This window comes from Micromesistius poutassou (assembly GCF_964030765.1).
Source record: "Micromesistius poutassou genome assembly, contig: SCAFFOLD_1097, whole genome shotgun sequence".
Classification (NCBI taxonomy): Eukaryota; Metazoa; Chordata; class Actinopteri; order Gadiformes; family Gadidae; genus Micromesistius; species Micromesistius poutassou.
Genome location: NW_028178143.1, coordinates 1 through 17,480, shown reverse-complemented (window position 1 = coordinate 17,480; position 17,480 = coordinate 1). Strand labels below are relative to the sequence as shown.

The window sequence follows — 17,480 nt, the reverse complement described above, 5'->3', positions numbered from 1 at the left end:
TGGTCACCAGTGACCTCCTCTCCTCCTGGGGGTTAGTGGTCACCAGTGACCTCCTCTCCTCCTGGGGGTTAGTGGTCACCAGTGACCTCCTCCTGGGGGTTTGTGGTCACCAGTGACCTCCTCTCCTCCTGGGGGTTAGTGGTCACCAGTGACCTCCTCTCCTCCTGGGGGTTAGTGGTCACCAGTGACCTCCTCTCCTCCTGGGGGTTAGTGGTCACCAGTGACCTCCTCTCCTCCTGGGGGTTAGTGGTCACTAGTGACCTCCTCTCCTCCTGGGGGTTAGTGGTCACCACTGACCTCCTCCTGGGGGTTAGTGGTCACCAGTGACCTCCTCCTGGGGGTTAGTGGTCACCAGTGACCTCCTCTCCTCCTGGGGGTTAGTGGTCACCAGTGACCTCCTCTCCTCCTGGGGGTTAGTGGTCACTAGTGACCTCCTCTCCTCCTGGGGGTTAGTGGTCACCAGTGACCTCCTCTCCTCCTGGGGGTTAGTGGTCACCAGTGACCTCCTCTCCTCCTGGGGGTTAGTGGTCACTAGTGACCTCCTCTCCTCCTGGGGGTTAGTGGTCACCACTGACCTCCTCCTGGGGGTTAGTGGTCACCAGTGACCTCCTCCTGGGGGTTAGTGGTCACCAGTGACCTCCTCTCCTCCTGGGGGTTAGTGGTCACCAGTGACCTCCTCTCCTCCTGGGGGTTAGTGGTCACTAGTGACCTCCTCTCCTCCTGGGGGTTAGTGGTCACCAGTGACCTCCTCCTGGGGGTTAGTGGTCACTAGTGACCTCCTCTCCTCCTGGGGGTTAGTGGTCACTAGTGACCTCCTCTCCTCCTGGGGGTTAGTGGTCACCAGTGACCTCCTCTCCTCCTGGGGGTTAGTGGTCACCAGTGACCTCCTCCTGGGGGTTAGTGGTCACCAGTGACCTCCTCTCCTCCTGGGGGTTAGTGGTCACCAGTGACCTCCTCTCCTCCTGGGGGTTAGTGGTCACCAGTGACCTCCTCTCCTCCTGGGGGTTAGTGGTCACCAGTGACCTCCTCTCCTCCTGGGGGTTAGTGGTCACCAGTGACCTCCTCTCCTCCTGGGGGTTAGTGGTCGTCAGGATCATGTTCTTCTGAAGTGCTCTACAGTCAGTCTCTGATTGCTCCTCCCCTCTCCTCAGGGTCCTGGACGGTAACCATGGTGACGGCGTGAGTGTCTCTCAACACGGCGAGGAGATCCTGGAATATGAGGTGGGAACAGTGTGAAGCTAGGCTACCAGCTAGCTCAACAGCTAGGATAACGGCTACCACCAGGCATGCAAACTAGTATCCTTTCGGCAAAATTCGCAGTTTTTGAAACAAAATTGGCCACTTGGCCACTGTGTGATTCGTGGAGATCCATTGAGAAAACATTTGGGGTGGGGGGGGGAGTCTACAGTCTTTTTGACACTTTCGTTAACGAATAAAAACAAGATGAAAATGTAAGCGGGACGATTTGGGAAGCGATCCACCCGCCCGGGAGGTCAACTAGCAGGCGCTTGCTGCGTCACCAGCAAGTGTCCCTTTGTAAACAGTTTGGCACAACAATCACTGGTTAAAACACAACGAACTTGAAGTCATTGGCAGACGAGTCATCCCGAAATTCACGCAAAGATAAGCATACTTAAACAGTTTTTTTCTTTCAAGCTAATGTTGTGTGTTTTCGCTAAAATTGGAATACAATACCGTTCTGCTGTTGGTGTTATGGTGCATAACACGCAACACAATAAGGCAAGCTTGCATTTGGTGAAAAGACTAGACTGCGTCCGGTTCTCTGACGTTTCTGGTATTTCCACAACGAGACTCGTAGTGGGGGTTATCTCGGCCATGGTCATGAAGGAATTGGGGGGAAAGGAACTTTGGCTTTGACTCCCTGAAGTACATGAACCGTGACATGGAAAGGGATTGTTCCCCGCGATTCTCTCCCGCCAGTCCCGCTGCCGCGAGGCACCACCAGCTCTGCCCGCTGCCGTGAGGCACCACCGCCACTGCCCGCTGCCCAGGCACCACCGCCACTGCCCGCTGCCCAGGCACCACCTGGTGGTGCCTGGGCAGCGGGCAGCGGGGCTCCGGCCAGAGACAATCGCGGTCAACAATTGCGGGCAACAATCCCTTTCTCCTCCATGTCGCGGTTCAGTCTACTTAGATTGATGTGGAAGTGGAAGAACCAGAGACGACAGTCTCTGACACAGTCGTTTGAGATTCATATTATCGTCTGGAGGCGCTTGTAAAAATTACGTAACTTACGTAACTTACAACTTGTAACTTACATAACTTACAGTTATGTAATTTGCGTAAGTTACGTAAATTGCGTAAGTTAAATTTACGTAAGTTACGTAAATTGCGTAAGTTAGGTAATTCACGTGAGTTAAAAAAAAATGATATTGAAATATATATATATATTATATAAAAATATCTATATATATTATATAAAAAAAAATAGATATATGATGATAAAAAAAAAAAAAAAAAATTGACCTGCGTGCATGTTTTTTTTTGGACCTGTGCGCACATGTTTTTTTTTGGACCTGTGCGCAGGTCAAATTATTTTTATTTATTTTTTATAATTTTTTTTTATTATTTTTTTGAATATATATTTTTGAATATAATTTTTAAATATATATTTTTTAAATATTATTTTTATTTTTTAATTTTAATTTTAATTTTTTAACTCCCCGGAGTATAACCCTGGAACCCCCTAATGGGTCTGTGTTTTCCTCGGCTGATGCATCATTCTCACCTTTTTTACCCCAAACCAGTTTGCATGCCTGACCACTAATGCATGATCTGGTTCATGAGGGGAGAGCAGTTACGTAGCTAGGCTTATGGCTAACACTCATAGCTAGTGCCGACAGCTAGGCTAACAGCTAACACTAACACAAAAGCTACCAGAAACTCGCAGAGCAGGCGGACTGCTTCCCCCCCCGGGGAGCAGCGCTAATGGAACACCTGGTTCTGCTAACGAGCTGCCATGTTGGGACAGGCAGGGCCCCGCCCACTTCCCCTACAGCACCACGCATACGGAATGAGGGCTGCTCCCATTGGCTGGTCTCCCTGGGGGGCGAGGTGATGGATGGACTAGCCATGTGGAACGTCAGCAAAGAGAGACACTTGGGAGCACGATTTCTCTCTCCCTCTCTCTCTCCCTCTCTGAGGAAATCATTCATTCTCCTCCACTCCTCAGCTGTCATCTCCTCCGTGCTGAAGACTCCTGCATAGTTCATCTCTCCGTCTCTCTACCAATCCTTCACATACATCACCAATCCTGCTCTCCCTCCCTCATCCCCCGTCCTCCCCCTCCCCCTCCTCTCCCTCCCTCCCACCCCTTCCTCTCTTCATCCTTACCCCATGCCCCTCCCTCCATGAGAGAGAAATGCTTTCAATTATTCTCTCTCCTCCACCTCCTCCTCCAGGAGGTGTCTCTGTATAAGTCCTCCTCCTCTCTGCTCCTCCAGGAGGTGTCTCTGTATAAGTCCTCCTCCTCTCTGCTCCTCCAGGAGGTGTCTCTGTATAAGTCCTCCTCCTCTCTGCTCCTCCAGGAGGTGTCTCTGTATAAGTCCTCCTCCTCTCTGCTCCTCCAGGAGGTGTCTCTGTATAAGTCCTCCTCCTCTCTGCTCCTCCAGGAGGTGTCTCTGTATAAGTCCTCCTCCTCTCTGCTCCTCCAGGAGGTGTATCTGTATAAGTCCTCCTCCTCTCTGCTCCTCCAGGAGGTGTCTCTGTATAAGTCCTCCTCCTCTCTGCTCCTCCAGGAGGTGTCTCTGTATAAGTCCTCCTCCTCTCTGCTCCTCCAGGAGGTGTCTCTGTATAAGTCCTCCTCCTCTCTGCTCCTCCAGGAGGTGTCTCTGTATAAGTCCAGTCTGCAGGAGAAGCTGGGTCTGACCGTCTGCTACCGGACGGACGAGGAGGAGCAGGAGGAGGAGCTGGGGCTCTACGTCGGAGAGGTGAGCCCTAGCCAATCACAGCATTCAATTAAAAACCGTCCAATCAGGGGCAGGATAGTCTAGTGGCTGAAAGGTTCTGGGTTCGATCCCCGGAGTCCTCGGTCTACCAGGCCTCCCCCTACCCCTACCTGCTCCTTAATGACCTGTCTCTGTACTGTCTAACCCCTACCTGCTCCTTAATGACCTGTCTCTGTACTGTCTAACCCCTACCTGCTCCTTAATGACCTGTCTCTGTACTGTCTAACCCCTACCTGCTCCTTAATGACCTGTCTCTGTACTGTCTAACCCCTACCTGCTCCTTAATGACCTGTCTCTGTACTGTCTAACCCCTACCTGCTCCTTAATGACCTGTCTCTGTACTGTCTAACCCCTACCTGCTCCTTAATGACCTGTCTCTGTACTGTCTAGCCCCTACCTGCTCCTTAATGACCTGTCTCTGTACTGTCTAACCCCTACCTGCTCCTTAATGACCTGTCTCTGTACTGTCTAACCCCTACCTGCTCCTTAATGACCTGTCTCTGTACTGTCTAACCCCTACCTGCTCCTTAATGACCTGTCTCTGTACTGTCTAACCCCTACCTGCTCCTTAATGACCTGTCTCTGTACTGTCTAACCCCTACCCGCTCCTTAATGACCTGTCTCTGTACTGTCTAACCCCTACCTGCTCCTTAATGACCTGTCTCTGTACTGTCTGACCCCTACCTGCTCCTTAATGACCTGTCTCTGTACTGTCTAACCCCTACCTGCTCCTTAATGACCTGTCTCTGTACTGTCTAACCCCTACCTGCTCCTTAATGACCTGTCTCTGTACTGTCTAACCCCTACCTGTGTAACGCTGGTAACAACAAATCAGACTCAAAAGCCTGACTCAATACAACAGAATCCAAACAGACTGAAAGAAATGGTTCAGTACAAAAACAATCTCTCTCTCTCTCTCTCTCTCTCTCTCTCTCTCTCTCTCTCTCTCTCTCTCTAGGTGGACCCTAACAGTGTAGCCGCCAGGAACGGCAGAATCCAAGTGGGCGACCGAATACTTCAGGTATGAACAAATGAGGGAGAGAGGAGGAGAGGGAGGAGAGGGGGATGGGGAGAGAGGAGAAGAGGGGGAGGGGGGAGGGGGAGAGGGAATGACAGAGTGCTCCTTTTCCCTGTTAACAGCTTGGGGCCAATGAGGTCACTTCCTGTTAGTGTGTGTGCTGGGCTGTGATTGGCTGTTGTCTAACGAGTGGGGACAGCTGCAGAGCTAATGTGTATGTGTAGACGACTTCAGTCTGACACACATTGTGTCTGTCTCTCTCCCCCGGTCCTCCCCCTCTCCCACACACACGCTGTGGCTGAGCGCTGATTAATGAGCAGAACCAGAGGAGATAGCGGAGAACAGAGACCCTGGAGCTAGAAGCTAGAAGATACACACACACACACACACACCCGGCCATATGTAATACAATATGTTCCATGTACGGACTGACTGCACAGTTGACATACTTGAGACATGAGTCACATGACCTCTACGGTCGCCCAGGGCCATGGACACCATTGATAACAGCAGTTATTACACATGTTATTAAGTACGGCTAGAGGGTGGCTGCAGGGATGGAGAACAGGGCCAGGACCAGAATAGCCCACTATCGACGGCCGTTGTCGTGGTAACGAGCGTGAGGAGGAGAGTGGAGCCGGTTCCCATGGCAGTTGTTACCGGGGAGAGAGCGATGCTGGGACTCCACCACTCTCATCCCTACCTCTCTCTCTCACTCCATCTCTCCCACACTCACCCCATCCCTCTGTCCTCTCTCACCCCCCTCTCCTGCCTTTCTCTGTGTCTGTCTCTCCCTCTCTCTCCCTCCCCTCTCTCCCCTCTCCCCCTCTCTCCCCTCTCCTGCCTCTCTTCAGATCAACGGGGTGGACGTCCACAACAGAGACGAGGCGGTGGCCATCTTGTCCAGAGTGGACAGAGTCAACCTTTTCCTGCTACTGGCCAGACCAGAGGTCACACAGGTCACATGACCCAGCAATCACACGCATGTCACATAACCAAGTAACCAATCAGAATACAGATACATATATATATATACAGTATATATATGTATATATATATTACAGAGGTAAAGCTGACTGTCTGGGATTGTGTTTAAAATGTTAATTTAAATGTAAATTATTTAGTCTATGAATAATTTGAATTATAATATCCTGAGGCAACTACAAACACCCCCTACACACACACACACACACACACACACACACACACACACCCTCCACACACACACACACACACACACAGACACACACACACAAACACCCCCTCCACACACACACACACAAACACCCCCTCCACACACACACAAACACCCCCTCCACACACACACACACACACACACACACACACAATTGTCCTACTGAGCTATATCTGCTGACTGAGAAGGAAACCCAAGACTGCATATTAATAAGCATGCATGTACACACACAGTGGATTGAGCCATCACTCAAACTGACAGCTGTGATTTTCCCGCAACAGAAGCAGGAAATTAAAAGGAGGAAATACCAGAAACATGAGAAAAACATGAAGGGAAGATTAAAGAGAGAGAGAGAGAAGGGGGGGGAGAGCGAGAGAGACAGAGAGAGAGATATTTATCTTCCTGTGTCCTAGATTGTTTTCCAAGGTCACACACATGTAATAGTATCTGTCTCTACTACTGTAGGACCAAGATCTTTTTCAATGGATGATACTGTCCCTTAATGACCTGTCTCTGTACTGTCTAACCCCTACCTGCTCCTTAATGACCTGTCTCTGTACTGTCTAACCCCTACCTGCTCCTTAATGACCTGTCTCTGTACTGTCTAACCCCTACCTGCTCCTTAATGACCTGTCTCTGTACTGTCTAACCCCTACCTGCTCCTTAATGACCTGTCTCTGTACTGTCTAACCCCTACCTGCTCCTTAATGACCTGTCTCTGTACTGTCTAACCCCTACCTGTTGCACCTCCTTTCAGAGTGCTCCTCATGGTGGAGACGCGCGGCCCGCCTCCTTCACCTACCAGCAGCAGGAGGAGGAGGAGGAGGAGGAGAGAGGAGGGGGTCGTGACCCCCTGGGGTTCAGCCCGGAGCTGGACAGTGGCGTGGGGCGGACGGAGGAGTCCTCCGACCTGCTGGAGCAGAGCTGTTACACCACCTCCAGCACCCCGGGCAGCCTGGCCATGCTCAGGTAACCCCGCCTCTAACCAGGTAACCCCGCCTCTAACCAGGTAACCCCGCCTCTAACCAGGTAACCCCGCCTCTAACCAGGTAACCCCGCCTCTAACCAGGTAACCCCGCCTCTAACCAGGTAACCCCGCCTCTAACCAGGTAACCCCGCCTCTAACCAGGTAACCCCTCCTCTAACCAGGTAACCCCGCCTCTAACCAGGTAACCCCACCTCTAACCAGGTAACCCCGCCTCTAACCAGGTAACCCCACCCTCACCAGGTAACCCCGCCTCTAACCAGGTAACCCCACCTCTAACCAGGTAACCCCTCCTCTAACCAGGTAACCCCGCCTCTAACCAGGTAACCCCACCCTCACCAGGTAACCCCACCTCTAACCAGGTAACCCCACCTCTAACCAGGTAACCCCGCCTCTAACCAGGTAACCCCACCCTCACCAGGTAACCCCGCCTCTAACCAGGTAACCCCACCCTCACCAGGTAACCCCACCTCTAACCAGGTAACCCCTCCTCTAACCAGGTAACCCCGCCTCTAACCAGGTAACCCCTCCTCTAACCAGGTAACCCCACCCTCACCAGGTAACCCCACCTCTAACCAGGTAACCCCGCCTCTCACCAGGTAACCCCGCCTCACCAGGTAAACACCTGTCAATAGACCTATACCCGGACAAACATAACCAGTTAACCCCACCTAGAGCTGATGAACATGACCAGGTGACCACACCCCTAACCACCTCTAACTAGGTGTGGTTGGGGACCACGCCCCTAACCACCTCTAACTAGGTGTGGTTGGGGACCACGCCCCTAACCACCTCTAACTAGGTGTGGTTGGGGACCACGCCCCTAACCACCTCTAACTAGGTGTGGTTGGGGACCACACCCCTAACCACCTCTAACTAGGTGTGGTTGGGGACCACGCCCCTAACCACCTCTAACTAGGTGTGGTTGGGGACCACACCCCTAACCACCTCTAACTAGGTGTGGTTGGGGACCACGCCCCTAACCACCTCTAACTAGGTGTGGTTGGGGACCACACCCCTAACCACCTCTAACTAGGTGTGGTTGGGGACCACGCCCCTAACCACCTCTAACTAGGTGTGGTTGGGGACCAGATGCCACCACGACATCTAACTGTTGTGTGGTCTGTCGTCAGCCCCAGACCCAGCTCCAGCCCTGGGCCCCCCCGCGAGGACCCCGGCCTCCTCCCCCTCCAGGACCTCAGCTCAGACTCCCTGCTGGGTCTGGACTGGGGGTCCGGACCCGGGTACAGCCCCCACCACCCCCAGGTACCCCTCAGGAACTGATGTCCCCCTGGTTCTGCTCCAGTCTGCTCTGGCTGGCGCTGGTTGTTTCTTGTATTTTTAATCGTAAAAAAATATCCCAAATAAAATTTTACTTATATTTAATTTGGTGATATTAGCTGGGTCAAAGTCTACAGCCGTTTCTCAATACCAAGTACGCGGACTACGTTCTCGCGGACTTGGAAGTACGTACTTGGCAAGTCCGGACTTCGAAGTACAGACTTCCGAGAACGCGAGTACGCACCTGCAACTGGAACAGCAGCGGACTCGATGACGTCACCACCTCAGCTCTGTTAACTGCTTTACGATCTCATGTAGGCATACTGAACAATATAAACAAATTATATAAAACTAAACCCCCGCCTCTTTCATTTAAAATAGTATGTTAATATTTTCAATGAATATAAATTAAAAGATATGCTTGTCGTGTGTATTTATATACACACGACTTTTTATATGTAGGGTACAGATGCGCGTGCCTAACTGCCTATGTAGTTGGAGAGTAGGCTATTATAACGAATAATAATAAGAACGAATGAGCGAGAAATTACAGATTAGAATAGAAAAGCACACACACACGATCGGATGGATCCGACCGGGATTTTCGTTGCCGTTGCGATGGGTTTCCTCTATCAGCGACGTATACAATATAAACAAATTATATAAAACAAAATCTCAGCCTCTTTAATTTTAAAATAGTATGTCAATATTTTGAATGAATAGGCATACATTTTTGTTATATATGTAAAATGTTCCTATATATAGCCTATTATTATAGCTTACATACTAATATTTTAAAACATGGGACTGCAAAATGCATCCTGGGATATTTAACGGTCCCCACGAGTCACCTCCGATGCATCCTCGGTAGAACGGCCTCATCGAGAACACTTCCGGGTTTTACGACAGTACTCGCGTACTTGGAATTGGAACAGTGCTTTGGCTACCACTGATGACGTTTACCGAGAACGCGAGTACACACGAGAACGCGAATTGAGAAACGGCTTACGTTTAGTTTACGTTTTTTAAGGAATTATAAATATAGAGGTTGGTAAATCTTGGTAAAAAGACATCTCTCTCAATGTACAAACCCATAACCAAATGACCTCCTCCTGCTCCTCCTCCTCCTCTTTCTCCACCTCCTCCTCCTCCTGGTCCTCCTCCTCCTCCTCCTCCTCCTAGCCCGGCCTGTCGGTGGTGATGGTGGTGCCGGGGCTAACGGAGGAGGAGTGCGAGCGCTACCAGGAGCTCCTGGAGATCAAGTGTCAGTACGAGAGGACAGGGGCAGCGGCTCGCTCCTCGCGCCTCCTCCTCGCCCAGGAGGAGGTGCAGGGAGGGAGGGACGGGGGCATTCCCGAGGAGCAGGAAGATCAGGAGGTGCTGAGTCGGCGGGAGGTGGCGCTGATGGAGGAGGAGCTGCGGCACCTGGAGTTTAAGTGTCGCAGCATCCTGCGGGCGCAGAAGATGCAGCAGCTGAGGGAGCGCTGCCTGAAGACCTGGACCCCGGAGGAGACCGGTAACCACGACAACCCGCCCTGGACCCCGGAGGAGACCGGTAACCACGACAACCGCCACAGCACCCCTGACTCACACGCACGCTAGTAGGCAATAGTGTTAGTTTACCTGTTAGCGTTAGCATGTCAGTGTGGTGATGGGTAACCCGTGGTATCTTGTTAGCATGCTGTGATGCTAACAAGATACCATGGTTCAGTGTTAACCCGCAGTAGCATGGTCATCCAGTCACAAACCTAGACTGTGGCTGTTAGCAACTACACGGAACCTCTTCAGAATCCCCCCCCTCTTGTCAGGAGTAGGTGGGGGCGTCTCCCCACAGGATCATCCACCTCAACCACCCAACCTCGTGTTCTTGTTCTATTGAAACCCCTTCAACTTAAATAGTAATGATATGTTTTTTACCGTCTTTGATAAAATACCTTCCCAGGTCTGACCAACAACGATGAAGACATGGAGGAAGATGATGACGACGAGGAAGATTCCCGGGAGGAGCTGTCGGCCATCAACGAGGTGCCGGAGAGAGAGAGGGCGGACGAGCAAGAGAGCACCAGCGCCTACAACACAGGAGAGAGCAGCCAGACCACGCCATTGGTCAGCACAGAGCAGATCCCGCCCCTCACGCGGGAGGAGGCCGAAGAGGACCGGAGAGGAAGAGGAGCATTGTCCCCTCCCCCTCCTCTCCTCCTCCAGCTCAAACGCCTCCCTCCTCTCACCTCCCCCCTCACCCCCCGGCGCCACTCCAGCCTCCACTGCTCCTTCTCACCCAACAGCTACAGGAAGTACCAGACAGCCAATAGCAGCCCAGCTCAGGGCTCTAGCTCCACCCCTGCAACACCCTCCAAGTTCAGGTGCGTTTGTTTGTTCTTTAAAGAACCATGAGGTGATTGACGACCACTAGAAGGCAGAGGTGAGGGAGCACACTGGGCAGGGGATCCTCAATCAAAGAGGAGAGAAAGCGGTAGCAATAGAGAATAACTTTTCCACGTGTCTTAAGTGATGCATTACGCCGTTCTACAACAGATCTTTTATGTTCTTTCTTGTTCAATATTTTGATGCTAAATTCTATGGTGTGTCAATCATCATCTTCCTCATCACCAGATCTTTGAGCAGAGAGGCGGGGTCTAGTTCAATGAGGGGCGTGGTCTATGGTGGGCGGAGCCCCAGAACAGGTAAGACACACCTGCGTCCTCCTCACAAGTGGTCCATGAACTTCCCTGTGCTTTGATTTCCTTTATGTCTTCTCATGTCAGGTGGCCAACATCCATACCTCCTCTAAACGGCAGGTGGCTAACATCTATAACATCTATAACCTCTATAACCAGCAGGTGGCTAACATCTATAACATCTATAACCAGCAGCTGGCTAACATATATAACATCTATAACATCTATAACCAGCAGCTGGCTAACATCTATAACATCTATAACCAGCAGGTGGCTAACATCTATAACCTCTATAACCAGCAGCTGGCTAACATATATAACCAGCAGGTGGCTAACATCTATAACATATATAACCAGCAGGTGGCTAACATCTATAACCTCTATAACCAGCAGGTGGCTAACATATATAACATCTATAACCTCTATAACCAGCAGCTGGCTAACATCTATAACCAGCAGGTGGCTAACATCTATAACCTGTATAACCAGCAGGTGGCTAACATCTATAACATCTATAACCAGCAGCTGGCTAACATCTATAACCTGTATAACCAGCAGGTGGCTAACATCTATAACCTCTATAACCAGCAGCTGGCTAACATCTATAACCTGTATAACATCTATAACCAGCAGCTGGCTAACATCTATAACCTCTATAACCAGCAGCTGGCTAACATCTATAACCAGCAGGTGGCTAACATCTATAACCTGTATAACCAGCAGGTGGCTAACATCTATAACCTCTATAACCAGCAGCTGGCTAACATCTATAACCTGTATAACATCTATAACCAGCAGCTGGCTAACATCTATAACCTCTATAACCAGCAGCTGGCTAACATCTATAACCAGCAGGTGGCTAACATCTATAACCTGTATAACCAGCAGGTGGCTAACATCTATAACATCTATAACCAGCAGCTGGCTAACATCTATAACCTGTATAACCAGCAGGTGGCTAACATCTATAACATCTATAACCAGCAGCTGGCTAACATCTATAACCTCTATAACCAGCAGGTGGCTAACATCTATAACCTCTATAACCAGCAGCTGGCTAACATCTATAACCTCTATAACCAGCAGGTGGCTAACATCTATAACCTGTATAACCAGCAGGTGGCTAACATCTATAACCTGTATAACATCTATAACCTGTATAACCAGCAGCTGGCTAACATATATAACCAGCAGCTGGCTAACATATATAACCAGCAGGTGGCTAACATCTATAACCAGCAGGTGGCTAACATCTATAACCTGTATAACCGACAGGTGGCTAACATATATAACATCTATAACCTGTATAACTTCTATATAATCTATAACCTGTATAACCAGCAGGTGGATAACATATATAACATATATAACCAGCAGGTGGCTAACATCTATAACCTGTATAACCAGCAGGTGGCTAACATATATAACATATATAACATCTATAACCTGTATAACCAGCAGGTGGCTAACATATATAACATATATAACATCTATAACCTGTATAACCAGCAGGTGGCTAACATATATAACATATATAACATCTATAACCTGTATAACCAGCAGGTGGCTAACATATATAACATATATAACATCTATAACCTGTATAACCAGCAGGTGGCTAACATATATAACATCTATAACCTGTATAACCAGCAGGTGGATAACATATATAACATCTATAACCTGTATAACCAGCAGGTGGATAACATATATAACATATATAACATCTATAACCTGTATAACCAGCAGGTGGATAACATATATAACATATATAACATCTATAACCTGTATAACCAGCAGGTGGATAACATATATAACATCTATAACCTGTATAACCAGCAGGTGGCTAACATATATAACCTATATAACCAGCAGGTGGCTAACATCTATAACATATATAACATCTATAACCTGTATAACCAGCAGGTGGATAACATATATAACATATATAACATCTATAACCTGTATAACCAGCAGGTGGCTAACATATATAACATCTATAACCAGCAGGTGGCTAACATCTATAACCTGTATAACCTGCAGGTGGATAACATATATAACATATATAACATCTATAACCTGTATAACCAGCAGGTGGCGCCCCCCCCAGCCCAGGAGGCGGCAGTGCAGAGTCCAGCCCCTACCTCAGCAGGAGGCTCTACAGCCTCACCTCCCCGCTGGAGCGCTACCAGAGCTGCCTGGCCCTGCCCTCCCAGGGCCCGGTCCAGGACCTGGGGCAGGACCTGGACCGGCGGGGGGGAGGAGGAGAGGGGAGGGAGGGGCCAGCCAGTCCCCGGGGTGTGAGCAGCTCCCTCGGAGGTCTGGAGGACCAGCGGAGCCCCTGCGGCCGAGCCTCTCGTCTGGGATTGGCCCTCCCCCTGGGCCCGCCCCAACAGGCCCCGCCCCCCAGCTCCTCGCCGCGCATGGAGTGGAAGGTAGACCACACGAGTCACACCCTGAACCAACACAGGGGGGTCAGGAGGACTAGACTCTAGGGGTCAGGGTGAGGTCAGGGTGGGGGTCAGGAGGACTAGACTCTAGGGGTCAGGGTGAGGTCAGGGTGGGGGTCAGGAGGACTAGACTCTAGGGGTCAGGGTGAGGTCAGGGTGGGGGTCAGGAGGACTAGACTCTAGGGGTCTAGAGGTCAGGGTGGGGGTCAGGAGGACTAGACTCTAGGGGTCTAGAGGTCAGGGTGGGGGTCAGGAGGACTAGACTCTAGGGGTCTAGAGGTCAGGGTGGGGGTCAGGAGGACTAGACTCTAGGGGTCTAGAGGTCAGGGTGGGGGTCAGGAGGACTAGACTCTAGGGGTCTAGAGGTCAGGGTGGGGGTCAGGAGGACTAGACTCTAGGGGTCTAGAGGTCAGGGTGGGGGTCAGGAGGTCTAGACTCTAGGGGTCTAGAGGTCAGGGTGGGGGTCAGGAGGACTAGACTCTAGGGGTCTAGAGGTCAGGGTGGGGGTCAGGAGGTCTAGACTCTAGGGGTCTAGAGGTCAGGGTGGGGGTTAGGGTGGGGTCAGGAGGTCAGGGTGGGGCTTGTGGACCAGCTTGTCCTGGACCCATGTGGTCCTGGTCCCATGTTGAGCCCTCTGTGGTCCCGGTCCAGGTGAAGGTGCGCAGCGACGGGACCCGGTACGTGAGCCGGCGCCCGGTGCGGGACCGGCTGCTGAAGGAGCGCGCGCTGAGGATCAGGGAGGAGCGCAGCGGCGTGACCACGGACGAGGAGGCCGCCAGCGAGATGAAGCAGGTACCAACACACACACACACACATTACGTTGTCTTGGTTACACACACATTACGTTGTCATGGTTACACTCATACAGACACACATTACGTTGTCATGGTTGCACTCATACATACACACACACTACGTTGTCATGGTTATACTCATACATACACACATTACGTTGTCTTGGTTACAGACATACATTCACACATTACGTTGTCATGGTTACACTCATACATACACACATTACGCTGTCATGGTTACACACACACATTACGTTGTCATGGTTACACACACACACACACACACACACACTACGTTGTCATGGTTACACTCATACATACACACATTACGTTGTCTTGGTTACAGACATACATTCACACATTACGTTGTCACTCATACATACACACATTACGTTGTCATGGTTACACACACACATTACGTTGTCATGGCTACACTCATACATACACAAATTACGTTGTCATGGTTACAGACATACATTTACACATTACGTTGTCATGGTTACACTCATACATACACACATTACGTTGTCATGGCTACACTCATACATACACACATTACGCTGCATGGTTACAGACATACATTTACACATTACGTTGTCATGGTCAGACTGACTGACAGGTGTCCTGACAGACTGACAGGTGTACTGACAGACAGACAGACAGACTGACTGACAGGTGTCCTGACAGACTGACAGGTGTACTGACAGACAGACAGACAGACTGACTGACAGGTGTCCTGACAGACTGACAGGTGTACTGACAGACAGACAGACAGACTGACTGACAGGTGTCCTGACAGACTGACAGGTGTACTGACAGACAGACAGACAGACTGACTGACAGGTGTACTGACAGACTGACAGGTGTACTGACAGACAGACAGACAGACTGACTGACAGGTGTACTGACAGACTGACAGGTGTACTGACAGACTGACAGACAGACTGACTGACAGGTGTACTGACAGACTGACAGACTGACAGACTGACAGGTGTCCTGACAGACTGACAGACAGACTGACTGACAGGTGTCCTGACAGACTGACGTGCGTTTGCCACCAGGGGCGCTACTGGAGCCGTGAGGAGAGGAAGCAGCAGCTGCTGCGAGCGAGGGAGTACCGCAGGAGGAGAGAGGTCATGATGCAGAGCCGTCTGGACCACAGCCGCCGCCACAGGTGAGCTACAGCGGCCCAACCTGGTCCACACCGCTCTGATCTAGACCACCTCAGAGACCACCTCAGAGACCACCTCAGAGACCACCTCAGCCTCACTCAGAGTCTAGTCTAATGGGCCGAGCGGGCAGAGAGCTTTGATTGGTTCAGCGGGTCTGAGGTGATGCTGCTGAGGTTCTGAGCCGTGTTCCCCTCAGTGTGGGTTCAAGAGTGCGCTGTGGTCTAGGAGGTGAGCTGCTCCCCTCAGATACCCCTTCAGTTGTCACAATGTGTCCATCATTCAATAACACGCAAGTTTAAACAAGCACTCCGATTGGTCAATTCCCATTCTCGAGCGTGTTTAAACGCCCGGTGAAAGAACGGACAAAAAGATCGTGGCTAATTACAGAAAGTATCGCTACGCTAACTAGCCGAGACTACTTTCATGAGCCTAGTTTCCATAACAACGTTCAACTGACCAAGAGTCGGCTATCGTTACCATAGGAACTATTTTCTGATGGAGATGAACTCGGGCAGAAAGCTTGAATTTGAGGGCAAATTAACAACAATATGAAAATATTTTTACAATATTGTTGATAATGAAGATGGTTTGTGTTGTTGAATCGCACTTGAAGCCCAGCGCCTCGTTCCTACGGCTGAACGCCATCTCGTGTAAGATTGCTTAATTAATACCTTTGTTCAAATGATATAATATCAGATATATAATATCAGAAGACAGGTGGATTGTGGGTAATGAAGAACACTGACCCCTCCTCCCTCCGCTCCTCGCTCCCCAGGGAGGGCTGCTCCTCCCGGCCAGGAGGAGGCGCAGACGACCCCCCTCAGCAGGAGGTCCCCGGTGACAACATCCTGCTGCTGAGCCAGAGGAGGAAGCTGAGGAAGAGGAGCAGGAGGATCCTGGACCACTGGGCCACCATCCAGGAGCTGCTGGCCACCGGGACACACGGCCCCGACGGGACCCGGGTCTACAGCGCCGGACTGTCTGTGACCAGCGTCTGAGAGGAGGAGGAGGAGGAGGAGGAGGAGGAGGAGACCGGGTCTACAGCGCCGGACTCTCTGTGACCAGCGTCTGAGAGGAGGAGGAGGAGGAGGAGGAGGAGGAGACCGGGTCTACAGCCCCGGACTGTCTGTGACCAGCGTCTGAGAGGAGGAGGAGGAGGAGGAGGAGGAGGAGGAGGAGGAGACCGGGTCTACAGCCCCGGACTCTCTGTGACCAGCGTCTGAGAGGAGGAGGAGGAGGAGGAGGAGGAGGAGGAGGAGACCGGGTCTACAGCCCCGGACTCTCTGTGACCAGCGTCTGAGAGGAGGAGGAGGAGGAGGAGGAGGAGGGAGACCGGGTCTACAGCCCCGGCCTCTCTGTGACCAGCGTCTGAGAGGAGGAGGAGAGGAGGAGGAGGAGGAGGAGACCGGGTCTACAGCCCCGGACTGTCTGTGACCAGCGTCTGAGAGGAGGAGGAGGAGGAGGAGGAGGAGGAGGAGGAGACCGGGTCTACAGCCCCGGACTCTCTGTGACCAGCGTCTGAGAGGAGGAGGAGGAGGAGGAGGAGGAGGAGACCGGGTCTACAGCCCCGGACTCTCTGTGACCAGCGTCTGAGAGGAGGAGGAGGAGGAGGAGGAGGAGGAGGAGGAGGAGACCGGGTCTACAGCCCCGGACTCTCTGTGACCAGCGTCTGAGAGGAAGAGGAGGAGGAGGAGGAGGAGACCGGGTCTACAGCCCCGGCCTCTCTGTGACCAGCGTCTGAGAGGAAGAGGAGGAGGAGGAGGAGGAGACCGGGTCTACAGCCCCGGACTCTCTGTGACCAGCGTCTGAGAGGAGGAGGAGGAGGAGGAGGAGGAGACCGGGTCTACAGCCCCGGACTCTCTGTGACCAGCGTCTGAGAGGAGGAGGAGGAGGAGGAGGAGGAGACCGGGTCTACAGCCCCGGACTCTCTGTGACCAGC

The 17,480-nt window shown here is 51.4% G+C and overlaps 1 protein-coding gene across 1 annotated transcript; it reads left to right on the top strand.

The window, feature by feature from the left end:
- Positions 1-1,151: 1,151 nt before the first annotated feature.
- On the top strand, positions 1,152-16,539 carry LOC311374729 (PDZ domain-containing protein 4-like; the record flags this gene model as incomplete). Its single annotated transcript, XM_084490516.1, has 16 exons — positions 1,152-1,221; positions 1,942-2,097; positions 3,465-3,950; positions 4,927-4,989; positions 5,841-5,945; positions 6,939-7,150; positions 8,300-8,432; positions 9,630-10,002; positions 10,390-10,624; positions 10,706-10,810; positions 11,061-11,131; positions 13,220-13,560; positions 14,227-14,367; positions 15,431-15,543; positions 15,767-15,769; positions 16,317-16,539. Coding segments are annotated over 16 exons (2,830 nt in total), but the record flags the coding sequence as incomplete, so codon positions are not given.
- Between the last annotated feature and the right edge of the window lie 941 nt (positions 16,540-17,480).